Below are 20232 nucleotides of genomic sequence, written 5' to 3'. Positions count from 1 at the left end.
ACTCCCATCTCTAATTTCTTCAGGCTCCTCTCTAGAAAGTGCCATGTATGTTTAATTGGGTATGGGGACTTGATCTTCACCACTCTCTCACAGGCTTGTGCGTTCATCTTGCTTCATGGGAGGAGAATCCAACAAGCACACAGGTCCCAGGGAGGGAAATGAGGCTGGTTGAGGAAAAATGACAAGGAAAAAGGCTGAGATGGGAGAGGCAACAGGGGAGCTGAACCAACAAGAAACAGGAGTCAAGAAAAAAATCAACAACAGAATGTATTTAAAAACAGACTTCTCCAGTTGGTATTTCAAATGAAACAGCTAACAATTAACTCCAACCCTTTGTATAGTGTCTTTTTGCTTCTGGAGTCCTCTTGCAGCTTTAATTCTTGAAACTCGGGCGGCAGCACCAGACATATATCCCAAAGGGAGAGGTATTATTAAACCTTTTGCTGGTCATTCTTTTCTCAACACAAATGGACAAATTCTTAAGCCCGCTTACTCATTTCATGACGATCATTAGAAGAAAAAAAATTAAACCAAACTTGCATATTGAAAATGAAAACAAAAATACACACACAAAAAAAACCCCTGCAGATAATAAATATCGCTGATTCACTTATTTTAAAACAAAGTCCAATTTTATTCAATCTTAATATCCTTGCAGTCCATTGTAAACCTTCTGCACTGATCCTTGTTTCAGTAGCTGTTTGATACCTGGGGAAAGAATGAACAAATGACTCCATTAACAAAAATGCAGCTTAAAGAGCATGTTTCACAGGGAGGCTCCACAAAAGGCCCTATGACAAGCATGGATCTGAATTAAACAAGTCCAACTTCTTTAAACCCATGTCCAACTTCATCACGTGGGGATACCCATATACGCACATCCAGGTGATCCCTTCTCTTTGTGTCTCAGGCAGACATACAACACACACAGCCCACAAAATCCCATGAGAAGAGGCAACTGGAATGGACAGAAAGCTCTTCAGCGGTCTTCCATCCCTTCTTCTTTGTCCTCTTTCCACTTCTGACCTCTTTCTTTTTTCCTTTACCTTTTCCTTTTTTCTTATGACCCACCACCTGGGCCCTCTTCGCAAGCAACCATTGCAGCCTTCACCCTCTAAGCCTCTGATCCTTCTAAAGCAGACCTCATCTTTCCCTGAACAGTAAACATTATACCCTCACCTTCTCTTGCTTCCTCTGACAACTGTTCTTTTGGAAAATCCACATCGAAGGTGATTATCAAAGAGCCCTTGATGTTGTTGTTGTCAAAGTTGGGGAGCCCTTCCCCTTTCTTCCATAGCTTGGCTCCGGGTCTGGTGATCTTATCCCGGGAAATATGTACCTGGAAAGCAAAAGGGGATGGACTAGAGAAGGACTGGTACTCTCGAAGCACAACACAGCTTCCAGTGAGCACTGGTACCCAGAGCTCATGTCAGACAGCTCAGCAGAGCATCAGGATGAAGGGGCAAGCAAAACATGTCTCCGTGGCTCCAAAGGACTGAAGTAACCTCAACACCAGCCACAAGGCGGCTTTAAAAGGACAGGACTTTAAAAAGAACTAGTTTGCTTACCTTGTGACCATCCAAGTGAGTAATGTCCATATCGAAGCCCACCAGAGACTCTACGAGTGAGATTGTCACATTTGTGTATAAGTCATCTCCTCGCCTTTCAAATATCGAGTGCCTGGAAGAGAACAAGGTAAAGATCAGTAACTTCCAGTCTTTTTCTGCAAGAGTTCAAAAAGTTTTTAGAAAAATCATGGAAAAGGATGGATGCCACTTTTTCAAACAATAAGCATCTCTTAAGATATCCCTTTGTGTGTAGTATTAATAGAGACTGTAAAGTTAGTAGGATTTATTAAACCCTCATCTTCAGGAGCTTATGATCAGCAACAGCAAAAGCATATAATTAAAATACAAGTAATCAGATTATGGAAAAAAGAGAAGGACAACTTCTGGCCGTGGACCTGGGGGAGAAGGGCGTCAGAGATCGGTGGCTGGGTGGGGATTCCAGAGCTGGGTTTATAAGGCCCAGTCGGCTCTGAAGCTGTAGATGAGGGTGTATGGGAGGCTGGGGACAGGACAAGAGCGAATCCTGGCAAAGATACGGACTTGAGAAGGGACTAGGTTCATTCAGGGAACAGAACATATCCCATTTTCCCGGGAAGTGATCAGAAAGACAAGGCAGGTAAAGAACACTGGGGAAAGACCACTGAGATTAAGGAGTGCCATGAGAGAGAAAAAAGTCTTTGGCACTGGGGACCCATTTCTCCATATCTGGGTGGGAATCCTGTTTCAGTGAATCCTTAGACGCAGAGGCATCACTGGTCTCCAAAGTGGTAAATAAGAAAGCCTGAGTTCCAGGCAAAATTCTTATGTAAGAAGCCCTGCAAGTTGAGGAGAGGCAACCAGGGACGCTGCCCAGCAGCTGCAGATGACGTCACAGTAGGTCCTTTCTATGGAAAAGTCTCCCATTATTGCACGGGGCGCATTTCCTCAGAGTTACTAGCTCTGGCTTCCTTCTCTGCTTCTCTTTCATAGCTCCTTACTTGTCTTATCAATGCTCTCCTCCCAACATCTTTCAGTCCCGAGTAAATAAATATTTAGGCTCAATAAGAGGCTCCAACCCAAAGAAGGCTTCCAAACTGAGACGACTTACTTGACAACTTTGATTCGGAACCGCAGGTCTCCTGGCTCTCCATCCACGTGAGGCTCACCTAGTCAGAAGAGATTACCACACACTGTAAGCGGAACACTGCAAATCTGTTTGGTAGCTGAAAGAAGTTTTTAAAGCCACTAACTTGGGCTTTGACTGTTAAGCCTATCTGTGAGCGCAGTCTATCTGGTTATATCAAATTTCAAATTATTAGTGAGGCTCACCTGTGCCTCAGGCACAGCAGTAAATAAGTTGACCTATTTCCTAAACAAAGAATGATTCACTGATTTCTGAACCTTATGTTTTAAAGCTATTTTTTCTTCTAGAGTTTTAAATTTAACCCCAAAATGAGGTCTGAGAGCATCTCATTAATGCCAATTAGAGTTACGTCTCTTCTTTTATTGTGGAGTTCAAATTAATCCATTAAGTTCTGAACATCTTAAACTTTGATATAATTTAGGCTGTGTGCGCATGCTAAGTCGCTCAGTCGTGTCTGATTCTCTGCGACCCCATGGACCATAGCCCTCCAGGCTCCTCTGTTCATGGGATTCTCCAGGCAAGAATACTGAGGTGGGTTGCTATGCCCTCCTCCAGGGGATCTTCCTGACCCAGGGATCAAACCGTGTCTCTTATGCCTCCTGCATTGGCAAGCAGGTTCTTCATCACTAGCGCCACCTGGGAAGCCCAACTTAGGCTACTGGACAGTAACTTTTGGCCATCGTATTCAAAGGATACACAGTAATGCTAGAGCTTAAAGATGGTCAAAAAAGGCTTCCTGTGTCCTAAAAAACAATGGAAGTATGTTGGAAATGATGCATGCATTTACTATGTGGCCATGAAGTATGGGGTGAGGTGGGAGGTATTCATAAGCACTCAGAGAGCAGAAAGCTATGATAATAAAACACCAATGTCAATGTTTCACCTTCTCCAATAAAGGGGTACTCCATGCCGTCCCTCACCCCAGGTTCGATTTCTACCTCCAGTGTTCGCTCTTCATTCACTAGTCTGAGACAAAGAGAATTTAAAAGGAAAAACAAATAAAAATATAAACCAAATCCTAGACACAGACAATTCAAGTTTTATCTACTCAATCTTCTTTTTCTTGGAAGACTAGCCTGTATCTCTAGATGATAAAGCCACTTGATATCCATTTACACCTTCCACCTGCCAAATGCCAGGGCAAAGCTTCTATATATCACGTAATCATGCAACCACTGATTCCAAAAGGGCCTACAGTTGGCTGGCTGCTTTAACATGAGGATCAATAACAGAGAAAACCACTCACACTTACATAAATGTCCACCTGAAAGGACAGTGTCATGTTTATCAGAAAATTTAACAGGTGAGTTTATCCTATTTGATTTTTTCCCCTGATCCCACAAATAAATGAGCTAGATTTAATATATACAACTGAAGGTTCAATTAAATAGTTGTGTTCATAATGTAATCAGCAAACAGTATGTCTCTAATCTGAAACTTAGCTGGACATATAAGACTGCTCTAAATATTCCAAGTAGAAAAAAATGGAATATCAACAGCTTTAAGAACATTCAGAAATAAAGCTGATTAGCTTATACACATAAAAGAAGATATTCAGAAGAGATACTTTAAGAAGAAACAAAAATGTAAATTTCCTTGCTCTGTCCTCTGGCAGGACATGAGGAAGAGAGGGAAGGAAAAAAAATCTAGGTATGGACCACTGGCATTTTATTAGGGCAGTGAGATGATTAAAGTGTCCCTCGGCAGAGCGAAGAAGGTGCTTCCACTCACTTGACATTCGGGCACTCGTCGCAGACCACCTCCTGGGTCATCTGGAAGCGCCCGGGGCCCAGCTGGGTGGTCCGCATCTCCTGCCTGCAGTTGCACTTCCGTTTGCCAGGGGCCTGCCTCGCCACGGGTTTGTTTCTAACCACCTAGGAAGTGCAGACACAGCATAAGCTTCTCTTTTGCATCCCCCAGGTTTCAGCTTCCTCACCAGATCTGGGCTGGAACCTCCCCTTCTCTCCCAAGCCATCCATCAGGGAGACCCACAGCTGAGAGAAGTCCTGGAGGAGTTACAAGTCAGCCCCCACACAGGACTGTAGTAAATGGATCTTTAACGGACTCAAATTCTAAAGCTGGAGGAGAGAGAGAAGGCTAAGAAAGAAGAGCTAGAAGACTGTGTATAGGATCACTTTTTCTAAGCCACAAAGAAATACTACTGAGTTAACACAGTCCACAGAATTACTATTTCTTGAGAAATCTAAGCTGTGTAAAGCAGGAGCCCTGAAGAACAACCACAGCCTTCAAAAGCTGGCATGCGGCTCCCACTCCAAGATTAGCCATGATTAACCTCATGAAAACACTTCCTTGTTTCAGGCAATTCAATCTGGCAGTGTTTTCCGATGCTGCCTCAATCTAGATACTCAGCCTGTAAGAAGAGACACAATGAGCATCTCCTTGTAGCTGACTGCAATCAAACATTCTGATCCCTCCAAATCAAAGGAAAACTAAAAATATATGATGAAATAAATGCATGTCTATGCAGCTGAATGGGGCAAATGCTTGGAGGAAAATCCCTCAAAGCCTACGAACATATGAAGCCCAGTTCAACAGAATAAACAATAGAAGTAATTACAGCTAACAGTTATGGCACTTACTATGTGCCAAGCAAGGCCCTAATCACATATATTTATGAACTCTTTACGACATAGATGCCGCTATCATCTCCATTTTACAGAGAATGGAATGAAAGCACAGAAAGGCTCAGTAGTATGACCAAGGTCACACAACCAATGTACGGCAGAGCCAGGACCCTAAATCAGGCAGTGTAGCTCCAAAGTCTGTACTTCTAACCACTATGCTCTCTTACAGTAAATATTTTTCTTAAAAAGAATAGACCATGGGGGCATTTAAATAGCAAGGTCACATACATACATTCTTTACAACAATTAGATTAACAAGGAATTTGTTTAGGAGCATGCTAACTATAATAAAGTGATGTGTAGATTATGTATAGCCAATGACTAAGGACAACAGACCTGCAAGGGAACATGGGAAATTAATCTCTGTACCTGAATACAGGTATAAGGCTTCCTAAAAGCACTGTTTGGAATTGGAAGAAAACTGGAAACAACCTACATGCCTATTGATCCAATGCGGTGGCAGTGAAATTCTATTCAGCAGAATTATAGCTGTAAGCAACAACATGGGTGAATCCTGACAATATTAAGAGTAAGTAAAAAAAAGGCCAGTCTCAGAAGATAATGCACAGTCTGATGTTGTTTTCAAAAAGTCAGAAACCATGTGAGTGAACGAAATACTATTCAGGTATACATACACATATAATAGAACAAATAAACAGTGGCAGTAGAGACGAAACTCAGGATATAAGGTAGTCACCTTGGAAGGGAGGTGGGGGGTTGGAATAGGGAAATAGCATGTAGGTAGATATAAGTCCTGGTTTATTGTTTTATTAAGTTCTTGGGCTGAGAGATGAGTTCATGAAACAATTACAGCATATCATGAACCAAGGATTATGATTGATTCAATTCTATGCACTGCCCCCCTTCCTAAAAGACAGGGAAGGTACCCAGAAACCTCTTAGTTTTAGTCATAAGAACACATTCTAGAGTTAATATGAATAGATGCATAATTTGGACTTACTTCTACAAAATTTCCTGCATACACTTCTTCCAAAGTGACTTCGAGATCTACAATAATATCACTTCCTCTTGGAATATTTCTGTCTTGCTGACGAGGGGTTCCTCCGAACATGAAACCAAAATCTCCAAAGAAGCTATTGGTAAGTGTAAAATCATCAGGAAAAGAAATCAGAATTCACCTCTTACAATTTTAGTTTTCTTCACACTGATAAAATATTGTGACCTACCAATGAGCAAAACTGAAAGATATTTTTAATACAGTGAAGTAATAACATCATATACAACATATATAGTATTTATGGTATAAATATATAGTACATATATATTGCCCCAACACAAAAAAACTACTTTTTAATATCTTCTAGACATACAGTACAGTGTATAAAGTATGCCAATGAATTCTTAAACAATGAAAAAATAATCTCTTAATACTGACAAATATTAGAATATAATGGAGATATTGAGACAGGGTATAGTATACATAAGCCAATGTATTGCTGAACCCAACGGTAATTTTGGACTCTTGTAGTGTTCACCTTTATATGCTTTTTAGATACTAACTTTGGTGAAAGAAGCTACTGCTTTGTACAAAAATCTTGGATACATAATTAAACTAAAAAAGCATCAGCCTCAGTAAAACTGTGGATCTGAAAGAAAAGGAAGTTCTGGTCTCATATGATCAAAATTAATTTGTGTTAAATAACAGAAGCATCACTTTAAGATTAATATAAACAGTGACCTTTAACTCCATAAGGGTTCTAATTATAATCTTAAATTTTGGTTAAGAAGTCTCAGATGTTAGCATAGTGATGACAACTATACAACCCCTCAACCCCTCCCTCCAGAAAAAAAAAAGACAAAAAACCCCCAGTCTTGGTGAACAGATTCCCTGAATCTTGAATAAAAGCAGAGGGGGAGGCTTTTGGTGCAAAAGGGGCATGGGCAGAGCCTTTTCTCTTTCTGGCGTCTCTGGGTATCACTTCTAACTGCCAAGAGGTTCGGACAGGAAACTTCCCTGGTAGGCTAAAGCAGCCAAATCAATCCTGGGGAAGAGCAGGATTTCCTAACCGTATTACTCACATATCTTCACAGGTCCTGAAAATCTACCGTCACCCCCAAACACAAAACATGGCAACTGTGATTCTTACTTTTTTTGAGTTCTCAAAACTCTTTTAAGAATCTGAAGAAAGCATTGCATCCTCCCCCGACAGAAATGCATATTCAAATGTTTTTATTTATAATTTGATTCAAAATCCCTGATCAAGACCCCCTATTTATGCATCATCAGAGCACATGACAATTCAAATGTTCAATAAAGTGGGCCTCAAAGAGTGGGAAGGTATTTATTATCCAGCCACTCAGCATTCTCAGAAAGCCAGGAGCAACAAGAGATGGAGTCTCTGCCCTGACTCCTTCCACCAATGCTGATGATCACAATCATCCCTTTCTTGTCGACAGGATGAAGAGGCAGCTCTGGGTATAGGAGCAGGCATTTCTCTCTCTTACAAGAATCACCTTGCTCATTAAGTGCTTTGCAGATATGAAGACAGCAAGGAGGCAAAATGAACTGGTTTCCAATATGTATCACCCCCAACATAGTCCCCAACAAGTGGACATCCTTCTAAGTACTACCCGTCTTTTCTGGAGCTTTGTGAAAATAGAGAAGTATATTCCCATACAAAGGATGATGAGTGACCTTCTGGTCAAGGATCAGTTGGTCCTTGATAGGCTCCAGTGATAGGCTGCTAATCACTATGCTATGAAGAGTTGTACTCTTCATCAAAAGATTCTGAACAAGGGAGCAAGGATAATTCTTTAATAATCACTAAGTGATCCACTCTCAGACACTCATACCTTGCAGATGGATAAATTACTTACTGTGAAAAAATGTCTCCATGGGAGCTCTGATGCCCATCTTTCAAGCCCTCTTCACCATATGTATCATACTGTTTCCGTTTCTCACTATCTGACAGAACCTGGGGGCAAAAGCCAGTGGAGGAAACGACTATGAGTTGGTAATGGTTTGCTAAGGTGCATTCACATTTATGTTTTTAAAATTTTAAACTCTTGATACTATGTGTAAAATTTTAGTGGAATGTGGTTTTCATTATGTATGTTATTAAGGCATGTTTAAGAGTTATTTTCTTTGTCAGAATAAATTCTTTGATCAGTGTTCATTTTGTAACTTTTCACAATCTCAACTCATGTTTCTAATTTAAATTGATCAGAACTCACCTAGCTGCATAAACATCATGCAGATTAGCACTAACAAGATTAGCAACATAGCTATGAATGTGAGGGCAGTAACAGGAAAGAGTGAGATGAATTCCTCAGGTTTACTTCCCATGTAGTATGACTTCCATACTTAGACTGCTAATCACTATGCTGTATTATCTCTCTAAATTATAAACTCGGGACACGACTGACGCGATTGTCATTAGTCACAGAAGCAGTAAAATAAGGACAGCTTTCAACTTTGCTCAGCCTCACATATCTATACCATAAGCTCTACCCGACACTACCCCACACAAATTAAGAGACTGGCAAGTTGAGGCAATCAAATGACAGGTCTCCAGAAAGGTCTACACTACAGTATTTTCATATTCCCCTTTCATTCTTTTGATATATGTAGAAATTCATTTGTGGAAGAGTGCTGTCTGGCACATACAGTTCATAACCTCCTGAGTCTGAACTGCAAAGAGTGAAAAGGGACACTGCTCTACGAAGGATGCTCAAGCTCAATTTGACAACTTGAGAAAAGACTTTCTAAAGTTTTAATGGTTTTAGAAAACTGTATGCTCAGTCATAAGTATATGCTTTCTCACTGGGACCATTTCATATCTAAAATAAAGAATGTAAAACAAAATAAGCTTCAGTGTTATTCAAAATTTGCCTTCCAAAAACACCTTCCCATTTACTGACAGCATTCTGAAATATATGCACTTCGAAGGGGCTTCCCAGGTGGCTCAGTGGTAAAGAATCCGCCTGCTAAGCAGGAGATGCAGGCTTGATCCCTGGGTTGGAAAGACTCCCTGGAGAAGGAAATGGCAACCGTCTCCAGAATTCCTGTCTGGAGAATTCCATGGACAGAGGAGCCTGGTGGGCTACAGTCCCATGGCATCGCAAAGAGACTGACAGAACTTAGCAACTAAACAACAACATAAGTTTGAAAATTAAACAACTTCATGCTCTTTGGTATTCTTACATTTCTATTTAGACAGCAGACTGAAGGAAAAAGTTATTCTAAACTCATACTTGTGTTGGCTCAGGAAAAAAAAAAAGGTTGGAAGTATATGGGGCTTGTTGACTCAGCAAAAGGAAGGGAAGATCTGATTGGCATATGTAAATAGGACACATTTTTGGCTCAGGGCCTGAATGATGCGTAAGGAGCTACAGTAAAGAACTCTATTAACATTTAAGATACATTCAGAAGGATAAGAAGAAAGTCAGTGTATAAGAAAGTGAGCATTCTTAAAATCAAAGAGAAATAAGTTAGACTAGAAGTGACTCGAGTGCTCAACTAAAGCCACCATGATAGAGCAGGTAAAAAATAAAGGGTTGGATAAATATCCTTTTTTTAAAAAAAAGAAAAAAAGCTACTTTGGGGACACAGAAATGGGCAGAGTTAACTTAAAAAACAACAACAAAAAAAACACCTCATTATTATGGGATCGGGATTTTCAATATTTTCACTTTCAAGTCTACTTCTCTGTTCTTACCTTGGCAAAGAAATGAATTCCACACTGGATCCATAAGAAATTCCATTTCAAAACCCCCCAAACAAAGACTATTTTTAAGTCAGCTTCTTTTTGGACATAGGAGGCTTCTGTAATAACTCCCCCAAAACTACTCTTAAAGTTATCTATTATCATTCACTTACTCCTCACTTCTCTTCTATCTACAGAGTGCAGTTTTATTCCAGTCTTGGAAACTTTTAAGAGAAAGAAAGGAATTTCTTAGTTGACTGGCCAATCAACCAGTCTCAACTAATTAAAATGCCTGCAGTAATCTCAGGTCAGTAGAGAAGACAGACGTAGTCACAATAGACTCTTCAACTTTAGTGGGATTTTGATTTATGGACACTAATTTATCCAAGGACCAAAGACAGGCAATCAAGTGAATGACACAAAGAAGAAAGAAAATTTGAACTGGGGACTAGAAAGGTTCTGAGTTAAATTGCAATCTCATTGAATGATGCATGTATAGCCTGCCTAGGTCATGGTGAAACAACATGGAGAATCTATAAAGAGCATGGAAAATTCTTAGCAACAGTTCTCCCAGAAAATATTTTTGATTATTGGGTTTCTAGCAAGCAATGGGAGTATTCATGGGAAATAAAGTGCAAAACATGGAATCCATATTAACAAGAAACAAAATGTTACATACAGTAATTTAAGAGAGTCCACCAACCCTCTCAAGTTTATTTGTGAGCCTAAGGTTAGGAATTTTGGTCCTATAGGTGTTGAGAGAAGAAAGGGAAACCCCATCAGTTTAAGTTTCATGTGCATATAAATCACTTTTACTTCATTCACTTCTTTAACCCAGGAGGCCTTGGAATCCCCTCTGTGTGGTTTTTTCCCACTAAAATATTTTTCAGACTTGTTTCCAGTCTTCTCACTATACAGGGATTTAGTCTGAATTCAGAAGCTGTAGCTCCCTGACTACTGCAGTCAAATTATTTTTTTCTGTGCCCTTTTAGAAAATGGGAATAAATGGTGGCTAGAATTGATAACACTCTATTGTACAGCTGCAAGTTGTGAGGAAAGCAGAACTTAAACATCCTCACTATAAAAAGAAATACATGATGTGATGGATCGAGCAAAATCCTTTCACAATGTATACATATATCAAATCACCACAATGTACACTTTAAATATCTTATAATTTCATTTGTCAATTATATCTCAAAAAAGCTGGAAAAAAAAATATAACCACAGATCTCTTATCCTATTTCTAGGGAAAAGGTGAACTGCAACACATGCAAAGCAGCTAACTCTTAAATACACATGAAAGATCATCAATTGCTTATTTGTAAAAATTTTTTCACCATGGTGTTGTGTAAAATGGTTTTGTGTAAAATGGTTTTTCATATAGTAAAAATAGTAAAAAGTAAATAGTAAAAAAGGTTATTAAGGATACAGTAAATACTCCTCTGTGTTGTTGAAAATGAAAAAGAAAGAAAATGGGAATAAGAATATGCCCAGCTCTACTAAATTTCACGTTGTCCTAATGAAGATTAAATGAAATGATACACATCAAATGTTTTAACCTCTAGATTAGAGGTTGCAAATTCAAACTATAGCTAGGTTTTCTTTGATCTGCACATAAAAGAAAATTTTAAATTGAGTTAGTTCCCAACATGTTATAACCATAAAATTTACCAAAAAAATCAGGAATTCCACTCCTCTAGAAAAATTAAATGATCTGGCAACACAGTGCTTCCATCTACATATGGCAAAAACTGGCTGGGCGCTGCTGCCTTGAAATGAGTCAAGAAGTCTTCAGTTTGTCACAGTCCTCTTCAATCCCTGCTGATTGCTAAAATGGAGGTACAGTATCCACTCTCCTGTTTTATCTTATACCTGCCATGCATATTATCTGCCTGGTCCATATAGGCAGGTGGATTTGCAATCCTCATTTAGATTTTGTTTCTGCTTCTGGCCCCAACTTCCAAACAGACCGACCGAAGATCAATCTACTAATTAATCTATCAATTCTTTCTTCTTTCATTCATCTTTTTTAACACTACTCTCCTTAAGAAAACAAACAGTGATATGAAAAGGGCAGGAAGTAGTACCTTCTAAAATAAATGTACAATATAGCATTGAGCACTACTTTTATCTATTGTCTATTTCTTTTAAAAAGTTACCTGAAAAACGGGAGTGTTACTCTGTGTTACACGGTCTTTTCTGTATCTCCTGGTTTTATTTATACTTTATCTTCTTCCTGACTCACCTCATAAGCAGCACCCAGATCCTGGAATTTCTCCTGTGCTCGTGGATCATCTGGATTCCGGTCAGGATGAAGCTGCAGGGCTAGTTTCCTGTAGGCCTTTTTAATATCCTTTATAGAGGCACTGCGAGGCACCCCCAAGATCTTATAGAAGTCTCGCCTGGAGATGCAGGAGAGGGAGAAGATACTGCATTAAAGGGTTATACATTACATCTTTAAAAGTGAAATTTTTTCCTTTACATTTAGGTTTGTGTCTGAGCAAAGAGGTAGGAAAATGAAGGTACACATGTGACATACAAAAAGAATGACTAAAAAAAAACCACACTAGAATTTGTAACGAGTTTCATACATTGAAGCAATCATAATGAGAGGCTATGTACTTTTTGAACAATGCTAGGATTATTCAAAGTATCTGTGGCATTCTTCTGTTAGGGGAACTACTTTTAGACAAGAAAATCATTTTCTTATTTTATGGTCACACATTATTTCCAAGCAAGAACTCTATAATCAAATTGACTCTCTTTGTTGTTCTCTATTACTGACTTCAAATGACTTGACTGCTTCCAAAGATAAAATAATCTCAAAGGATGATTTTCTCTATCCAAAAAGATTGTATCACATAAACATTCTAACAGTAGCACACTTGGAATGTTAAAAATGAGGTGACTGAAATTAACTTCCGAGGTTAACACAGAAGTTAAGTCAAAGCCCAAACAAGAGAAGCCTGAAGAGAGAATAACATTCATTTGAATGTATGAGTTGTGGAGTTTTGCGCCAAAAAAGAGAAAATATCAATTTTGCAGTCATTCAGTCAGTTCAGTCGCTCAGTTGTGTCCGACTCTTTGTGACTCCATGGATTGCAGCACGCCAGTTTTCCCTGTCCATCACAAACTCTTGGAGCTTGCTCAAACTCAGGTCCATCGAGTTGGTGATGCCATCCAACTATCTCATCCTCTGTCGTCCACTTCTCCTCCTGCCTTCAATCTTTCCCAGCATCAGGGTCTTTTCCAGTCAGTTCTTCACATCAGGTGGCCAAAGTATTGGAGTTTCAGCTTCAGCATTAGTCCTTCCAATGAATATTCAGGACTGATTTCCTTGAGGATGGACTGGTTGGATCTCTTTGCTGTCCAAGGGACTCTCAAGCATCTTCTCCAACACCGCAGTTCAAAAGCATCAATTCTTTTGGCACTCAGCTTTCTTTACAGTCCAACTCTCACATCCATACGTGACCACTGGAAAAACCATAGCCTTGACTAGATGGACCTTTGTTGGCAAAGTAATGTTTCTGCTTTTTAATATGCTGTCTAGGCTGGTCATAGCTTTTCTTCCAAGGAGCAAGCATCTTTTAATTTCAAGGCTGCAGTCACCATCTGCAGTGATTTTGGAGACCAAAAAATAAAGTCTCTCACTGTTTCCATTACTAGGAGTTATTCTAGTTTGTCTAGGTCAAGTCTTAATCAGAGCCAGCTGCTGGAACCCATATGCCGGTGCCTATACGTCTCAGCAGCTGCAAATATGCACGCAGCATGAGTTAAGAGACAAAGTGGAGAGCCACTGTCCTCCTTGCCAGGAACTATGCTAGAACTAAATTAACTGTAGAGCAAATCTTTGCAGTAAAGGCCAATGAGAAGACAGAATCAGACTAATAAACCTTGAGGGCAGGGACCATATCCAGTCCATTGAAGACACCAATAAATATTCACTGAATGAAATGACTAAATAAGTATGCTCTCAAAAGTCTATCCCTTTAGCCAGCAAAAATTTTTCTGAAAATACACTCTCTCAACCAAGGGATGGGAAAGTTATTCACAATGGAGATCATGCAGGAGTGATGATAACTTTAAAATATAGTGGGGGGGAAATGCATTAGGGTACCAAGATCCACGTAATATACCAAAGGACTTAAAAAAAATGATTTAATAAGCTCTAAGTCACACTTTAGGGAAATCATATAATCATTTTATGTGTAAGTTTTTAAAATTATCACTGACTAGGGGATAAGGATTATTCCATGAGGATTATTTAGGTGCTTTATCCCCCTCCCCCCAAATATGCAAAAACCTGGCATCTCTTGAGACAAAACTAGAAAAAGGTTCACTAATGTTAACAACAAAAGAGCTAACTATATAAAAAATGAGGCTTACTTAGGATATACTTAATACAAAAATGGTTAAGTAATAGCTGAGAAAAACACAGGGAGATGGCTGGCACAGTTCAGTATCAACATTACAGTTCCCAGGAAACTCCTTTATGAAAGACTTAAGTTTATAGTTGGGCTTCCCTGGTGGCTCAGATGGTAAAGAATCTGCTTGCAATGCAAGGGACCTATATTTGATTGCTGGGTCGGGAAGATCTCCTGGAGAAGGAAATGGCAACCCACTTCAATATTCTTGCCTGGAGAATTCCAAGGACGGAGAAGCCTGGTGGGTTTCAAACCATGGAGTTCCAAAGAGTTGGACAGAACTGAGTGATTAGCACTTTCACTTTTTCACTAACTTTATAGTTGAGTATTAATAGTATTTATACTGACATCTTGTTCAAACAACTTAAGGTACACATTGCTTTAAGTGCAAAAAGTGCTAACAAAAACATGTTAAAAATACAATAAAGTGTTACCTAGGAGAAGAAGATTTTTATTTTAGAAGTATAAGATGTTTCACAAGGAAAAAAAAACCCAACAAAGTTTAAGCATATATGCACATGGGGGGTAAAAAAACTTTTAAGAGAATAACAAGCACTTAAAGTGTCAAGTTCTGCTAGGTAGTGCTGTCTCCTTTCAAAGTAACTTACAAATTTGTCAGAAGCTAAGGATTTACTGTTTTCCACATTCTAAAACATGAGCCTGACATATCAAATTCAGTGGGCACCGGGCCTACAGGGTAGTGAATCTTAAAGGCTGGAGAATCTCTGGAGTCCAGGAGGTCCTGCTTCCTTCAAACAGATGGCACATTATCATCCTCATGTCAAAGATGGGAATTTAGGTTCTCTTTCAAAGTCACATAATTCATAAGTTGGGTCGGGCTAGAATTCCAGTCGACTATCTACTGGTAAAATGTTTCTCCCCTCTTCTTGTAACACTACTCAGCTCCCTAAGAATGCCCCCTGGAGAGACAGTGAGGCATGATGACAGCTTAGGCTCAGTATCTCACGAAGCTGAAAGGTATAAGGGCTCTTCAAAGGGTCTGCCTTGCTCCCTCAATCCAATTTCTTTCAGTGCCGGCATGGCTACCCTACCTATTCTCCCCACTTCCTCACTTTACCTGGCATCACAACCCACCCACTTTAATGCCAGCCAACGGCTCGTTGTAGACTTGACACTGTATCGTCCCCTTCTCCAACTCAGCAGCCCCCCATCCCACGTTGCGTTTAGCACTGCATCCACCCCTCGCTTCTCTGGGCAAATCTAGCTCTAGGGCTTCTGGGTCTAAGCCCCTATCACCCCGGTCACCCACTGTCCTCCTCTCCATCCCACTAGCCTAGCCCACACTACCCACTCCTCCTCTCCACCGCCTCACCACAGCAACGCCCCTTTCCACTCCCCCCGTCGGACAATGTCCCCTTCTCTCCCCAGCCTCCTTCCCAGCCAAGACTGACTTAATGGCCCCGTGCCCGCAGATTCCAATTCCTCACCCGGCGATCACGGTCCCGATGAGGTACAGCAGCAACAGGCAGAAGGTGCCCAGGTTCTGCGGGGCCATAGTCCCTCTGTGCCGGCCCCGGACCCCCGCACTCCTCACAGCCCCCGCCGCCGCCGCCGCCGCGTCGGCTCGCCAGCCCACCCGGCCCTGAGAGGCCGCCTTACGCTCGGGTCTCCGACTTAGTTAGGAGCGACAGCTAGCTTGCCCCCTCCTCTGCCAGTCCACTTCCCGGGAGTCCCGAGTCCCGGCGAGAGAAGCCCCTAGCGGGCCAGAGCCAATCGCTGCTCGGGACATCACACGCGGCCGGCGCCTCACAGCCAATCAGTGCAGTACACTTCACCTCCGAGGCGGCGCGGGCGGCCAGTTAGGCTTCTGAACTGCAGCCGCAGCTCCCGGCCAATTAGAAAGGGAAACGTCAGAGAATCGCGCCGCCGCAGGAATCCGTCCGGCCCAAGCACCTGCCAGTCGGATAAAATTACGTAAAGATTGGTGATGTAGGACGCGTTCCTAGAGCCGGCGTCCACGGTACGAGAAGTTTCCCTCCGCCCGCCTCCTTGGACTCTCTACCAATCACAAGGCTCTTCCCCCAGCACTGGCCAATTGCGGGAAGGAGGTTTTATCTTGGTTACGAGTCTAGGAATTTCATTCATATAGAGCTAGGCGCTGGACGCCCGGGAGGAGGTACGCGAGCGAGATGGGCGGGGACAATGACTGCAAGTCAACGGTACAACGGACGCGACGCTTAGGTCAAGTTTTGCCTTCTAACAAAACTCACGAGAAAACTGTCTTGCTTTCGCAAAGAAGAGGCCTGATGTCCGTGGAAGCAGACTGACTTAGTTTCGAATTCAGCTTCCACCACTTCTAGCGGGGAGAACATGCGCCTGTCCCCAGCCTGAGCTTAAGCTTCTTTTCCACAAAACTGAGGCATAGCATTTACTGAGAGTATTGTGAAATTTTAATCTGTAAGCCGTCTAGCGCAGGGTCTGGCACATAGTAAGCACGCAAAGAATAATAAATATTATTACACTTAAGAGAACCAAATAATAATAACAGAACCGACCCTCTGACCCCTTCCGCCCCTTGGCTCATTTCAGTACATCGCCACCTAGTTGTTGACTGCAAAGCTTCAGGTATCTTCCTGGATTTCTCTCCTGTGTCCCCTATACGAATCTTTACCTTTAAACCATTTCTTGAATCTGTCCACTATTATATTATCTCCACCACCTCTCGGCCAAGTCACATCGTCTCCCACCAGGCAAGGGCTTCCTAACTGGTCTCCCTGCCTCCACTCCTAATATCTTAGGATCTCTTTCTCACCCCGACCCTTTTCCCTGCCATGATTTTTTACACACATGTCAGATCATATAATTTCTCTGCTTAAAAGCCTCGAATGACTTTCCCTTGCACTTACAATAAGATCCCCAGCCTTTATACTAGCTATAAGATAGCATAATAATGTTTCCTTGTTTAGTCACCAAGTCGTGTCCAACTCTTTGTCACCCCATGGACTGTAGCCTGCCAGGCTCCTCTGTCCATGGGATTCCCCAGGCAAGAATACTGGAGTGGGTTGCTATTTCCTTCTCCAGGGGATCTTCCTGACCCAGGGATCAAAGCCAGGTCTCCTGCATTGGCAGGCGGATTCTTTACCACTGAGTCACTAGGGAACCCCCATAAGAAATGTTTAAAGAGATTTAAAATATATCAATTATATGTATATATATCACCTGGGTATCATACACATTAAAATATTAATAGGCAGCAAAAGACAAATATATAACTTTAAATAAACCATCTACCTAATTATTCTCTAAGTGGGTAACTAGTGCCTAAAAAGTTTAAAGAGGAATACTGGTCTAGCTGAGTCAATATTAAAACATTGATAATATAAAGAAATACATTTGTTCAGTTGCTCAGTCGTGTCTGTATCTGACTCTTTGCAACCCCATGGACAGCAGCAGGCCAGGCTTTCCTGTCCTTCACTATCTCTAGTAGTTTGCTCAAACTCATGTCCATTGAATCGATGATGCCATCCAACTATCTCATCCTCAGGAAGCGAAGGGGTGACAGAGGATGAGATGAAAGGAATTGAAGCAGTCACCCAAATTTTCAGAATAATGTTAATCCTAGAAAATATCTTAGTCCTAAAATCTAGTAACATCCCAAAGGCGAGAGTCTCTTCCTTTACAATCCTAAAAGTTTGTACTGTTACATCTGAAAAAATAAGGAATGTGTATAAAGTCAGATTAAGATAATAATCAAAAATAAAACTTCTCAGTCTAGAATATAAAGAGCTGGGGAAGTGGGAGAATGATACTGTTCAAACATGCCAATGATCATCTGCAGAATAAATGTAATGAAATAAAAATTTATGGGAACTTAAATAGAAAAAGCAAACCTCACAGATAAATATTTGAACCATGATTGGCAATGCAGCTACGGTGATCAAGTGATCACAACAGGCAGCAGGCAGAAGTCAGAACTAGGAAGCAGGACATGGGGAGGCATGTATAAATGAACGCGCCCAGACTCTCAGCATCATTCCAGTGTGCCAGTAGCCAAGTTTCAAGTGCTCTATAGCCACATGGGGCCAGAAAGAAACTTATTATTTCTCAATAAAGCTGGGGAAACAGAACAAAAAACTTACATGATCTGTACCTTCACCTAGTATACTCCTTTTTCAGCAAAATGGTTTCCTTTATCTTTTTTTAATACATCAAGCTCATTCCTGGTTAGAGCCTTTATTCTAGTTGTTTTCTGCCTGAAACACTCTTCCCTCAGATCCTAACATGGGTACTCCTTTTTAAACTCAGATAACAGCTTAAAGTCACCACTTTATAGAAGACTTCCTTGACCAAGCAAACAAAATTAGCAACTGTTGAACCTCTGTTCTTACACTGCCCTGTTTTATTTTATTATTTTCATCCCTGCTCCTAACACTCACACATAGTAGAATGCCAGTTTCATGAGAGCATGAATCTGGACTGTTCTCTTAACAGCTGTTTAAGACTGCAGCTTAGAACAGAGTCTGCTACGGTGTAAAAGTCGCTTTGACTGTGATCTTCCTGTGCTGGCTTCTTATTCTTCAGGTCTCAGCTCAGGTTTCGTATTCACTCCTTTCCCCAAATTTCGTAGCACTTACATATGAAAGTATTTTATTTTTTCCTAATGCATCATTTATTCTACCTATTAAAATACACACTCCAAGAAAGCAAGGGCTTTATGTTTTGTTCACTACTGTAACTTAAGTGCCTAACACTGCCAGACACAGTGCAGAGCTAAGAGGGAGATCAGGTTACTGCTTTCAGGAAGATGCCTACTAAGGGAGAGAGGCCACCTGCAAGAGGAGCTAAATTGCATTTTATGGTCTTATTTACCTTTGTATCTCCCACACCTAGAGGCCATAAACGAACTAAGAAAGCAGGAAATGGCCAAAAATCATAAAATGAAAGTTTAGAGAAAGGAGTGATGTTCTTATACTAGGTGAAATCCAAAAAAAAAAAAACTTAAAGGCAGTAACATGGAGGAAAAGCTAACAGTTAGGGAGCTCACCCTGGTCGCTCCCGCTTCAGATAGCCTGGGTTTGTATCTTTGCTCGGTCGCTGTGTTACTTTCACCTCTCTAAGCCCTAGTTTCTTCAGCTGTAAAACAAGTGTACGTAGAGTACTCTTAGGAAGACTGAGATAAGTTAAGGTGCTTTAATCAGTGCCCCGTTCATAGTATTCTATAAAAGTTAACTGTCACTTTCATTATTATTACTGATGAAAGCGTGCTGACCTTACCAGCAGCTAGTTGCTGACCACAGCTCTGTGGAGCAATAGAAAACTTCCTACTACCCTGAGTAGAAAGGCGCGACTCCAGAAAGCAGCCAGATCTGGTTCCAGGTTCCAGCATCAAGGACTCTTGGCGCTAGCCAAGTGTTTCCCAGACCGCGGAAGAAGTACTGGGCCGCTCTAGCAATGTCGTGCCCCCAGTCTCGGTGGTGCGAGGCCTCGCGCTTGCGCAGAGGTGGGCGACGAGCGCGGGGCCGGTCTGGCGCGCAAGGCACGGCCCCACCCAGAGACACACGGTAGAACGGCCCCTTGGCTTCGCAGGTAACCGCTCGCTGGCCCGCGCCAGGGAGGGAGGAGAGGGACCATCTCGCTTCGGGCTCCGGCTGGAAAGGCAGCCTTTGCGCTCGCCAGGTCTTGGGTCCTCTACAGACCCTGTCAGCTGGGGCTTCTCTGTTCCCGAAGTCTGATCCGGGCGCGCTCAGGCTGCACATCCCGCGTCCCAACCTGGACCGCGTCCTACCGCGGACCGCGAATGAGGTGGCGGCGAAGCCTCGGGAGGACGGCCTTGGGCCTCAC

At 41.5% G+C, this 20232-nt stretch overlaps 1 protein-coding gene across 1 annotated transcript; it reads right to left on the bottom strand.

Moving 5' to 3' along the window:
* Nucleotides 1-242: 242 nt before the first annotated feature.
* Nucleotides 243-19823, bottom strand: DNAJB11 (DnaJ heat shock protein family (Hsp40) member B11). The gene is made up of 11 exons (XM_043874318.1): nucleotides 19666-19823; nucleotides 15879-16344; nucleotides 12252-12408; nucleotides 8175-8272; nucleotides 6298-6430; nucleotides 4423-4565; nucleotides 3575-3657; nucleotides 2656-2713; nucleotides 1569-1680; nucleotides 1180-1339; nucleotides 243-708 (listed from the first exon to the last, which is right to left on the bottom strand). Exons 2-11 carry the CDS (start codon nucleotides 15944-15946, stop codon nucleotides 644-646), a joined length of 1077 nt encoding a protein of 358 aa, XP_043730253.1. The 5' UTR covers nucleotides 15947-16344; nucleotides 19666-19823; the 3' UTR covers nucleotides 243-643.
* Between the last annotated feature and the right edge of the window lie 409 nt (nucleotides 19824-20232).

The sequence above is a fragment of the Cervus elaphus genome, chromosome 19 (genome assembly GCF_910594005.1).
Source record: "Cervus elaphus chromosome 19, mCerEla1.1, whole genome shotgun sequence".
NCBI classification, from domain to species: Eukaryota; Metazoa; Chordata; class Mammalia; order Artiodactyla; family Cervidae; genus Cervus; species Cervus elaphus.
This window is presented reverse-complemented; position numbering and strand designations above follow the sequence as displayed.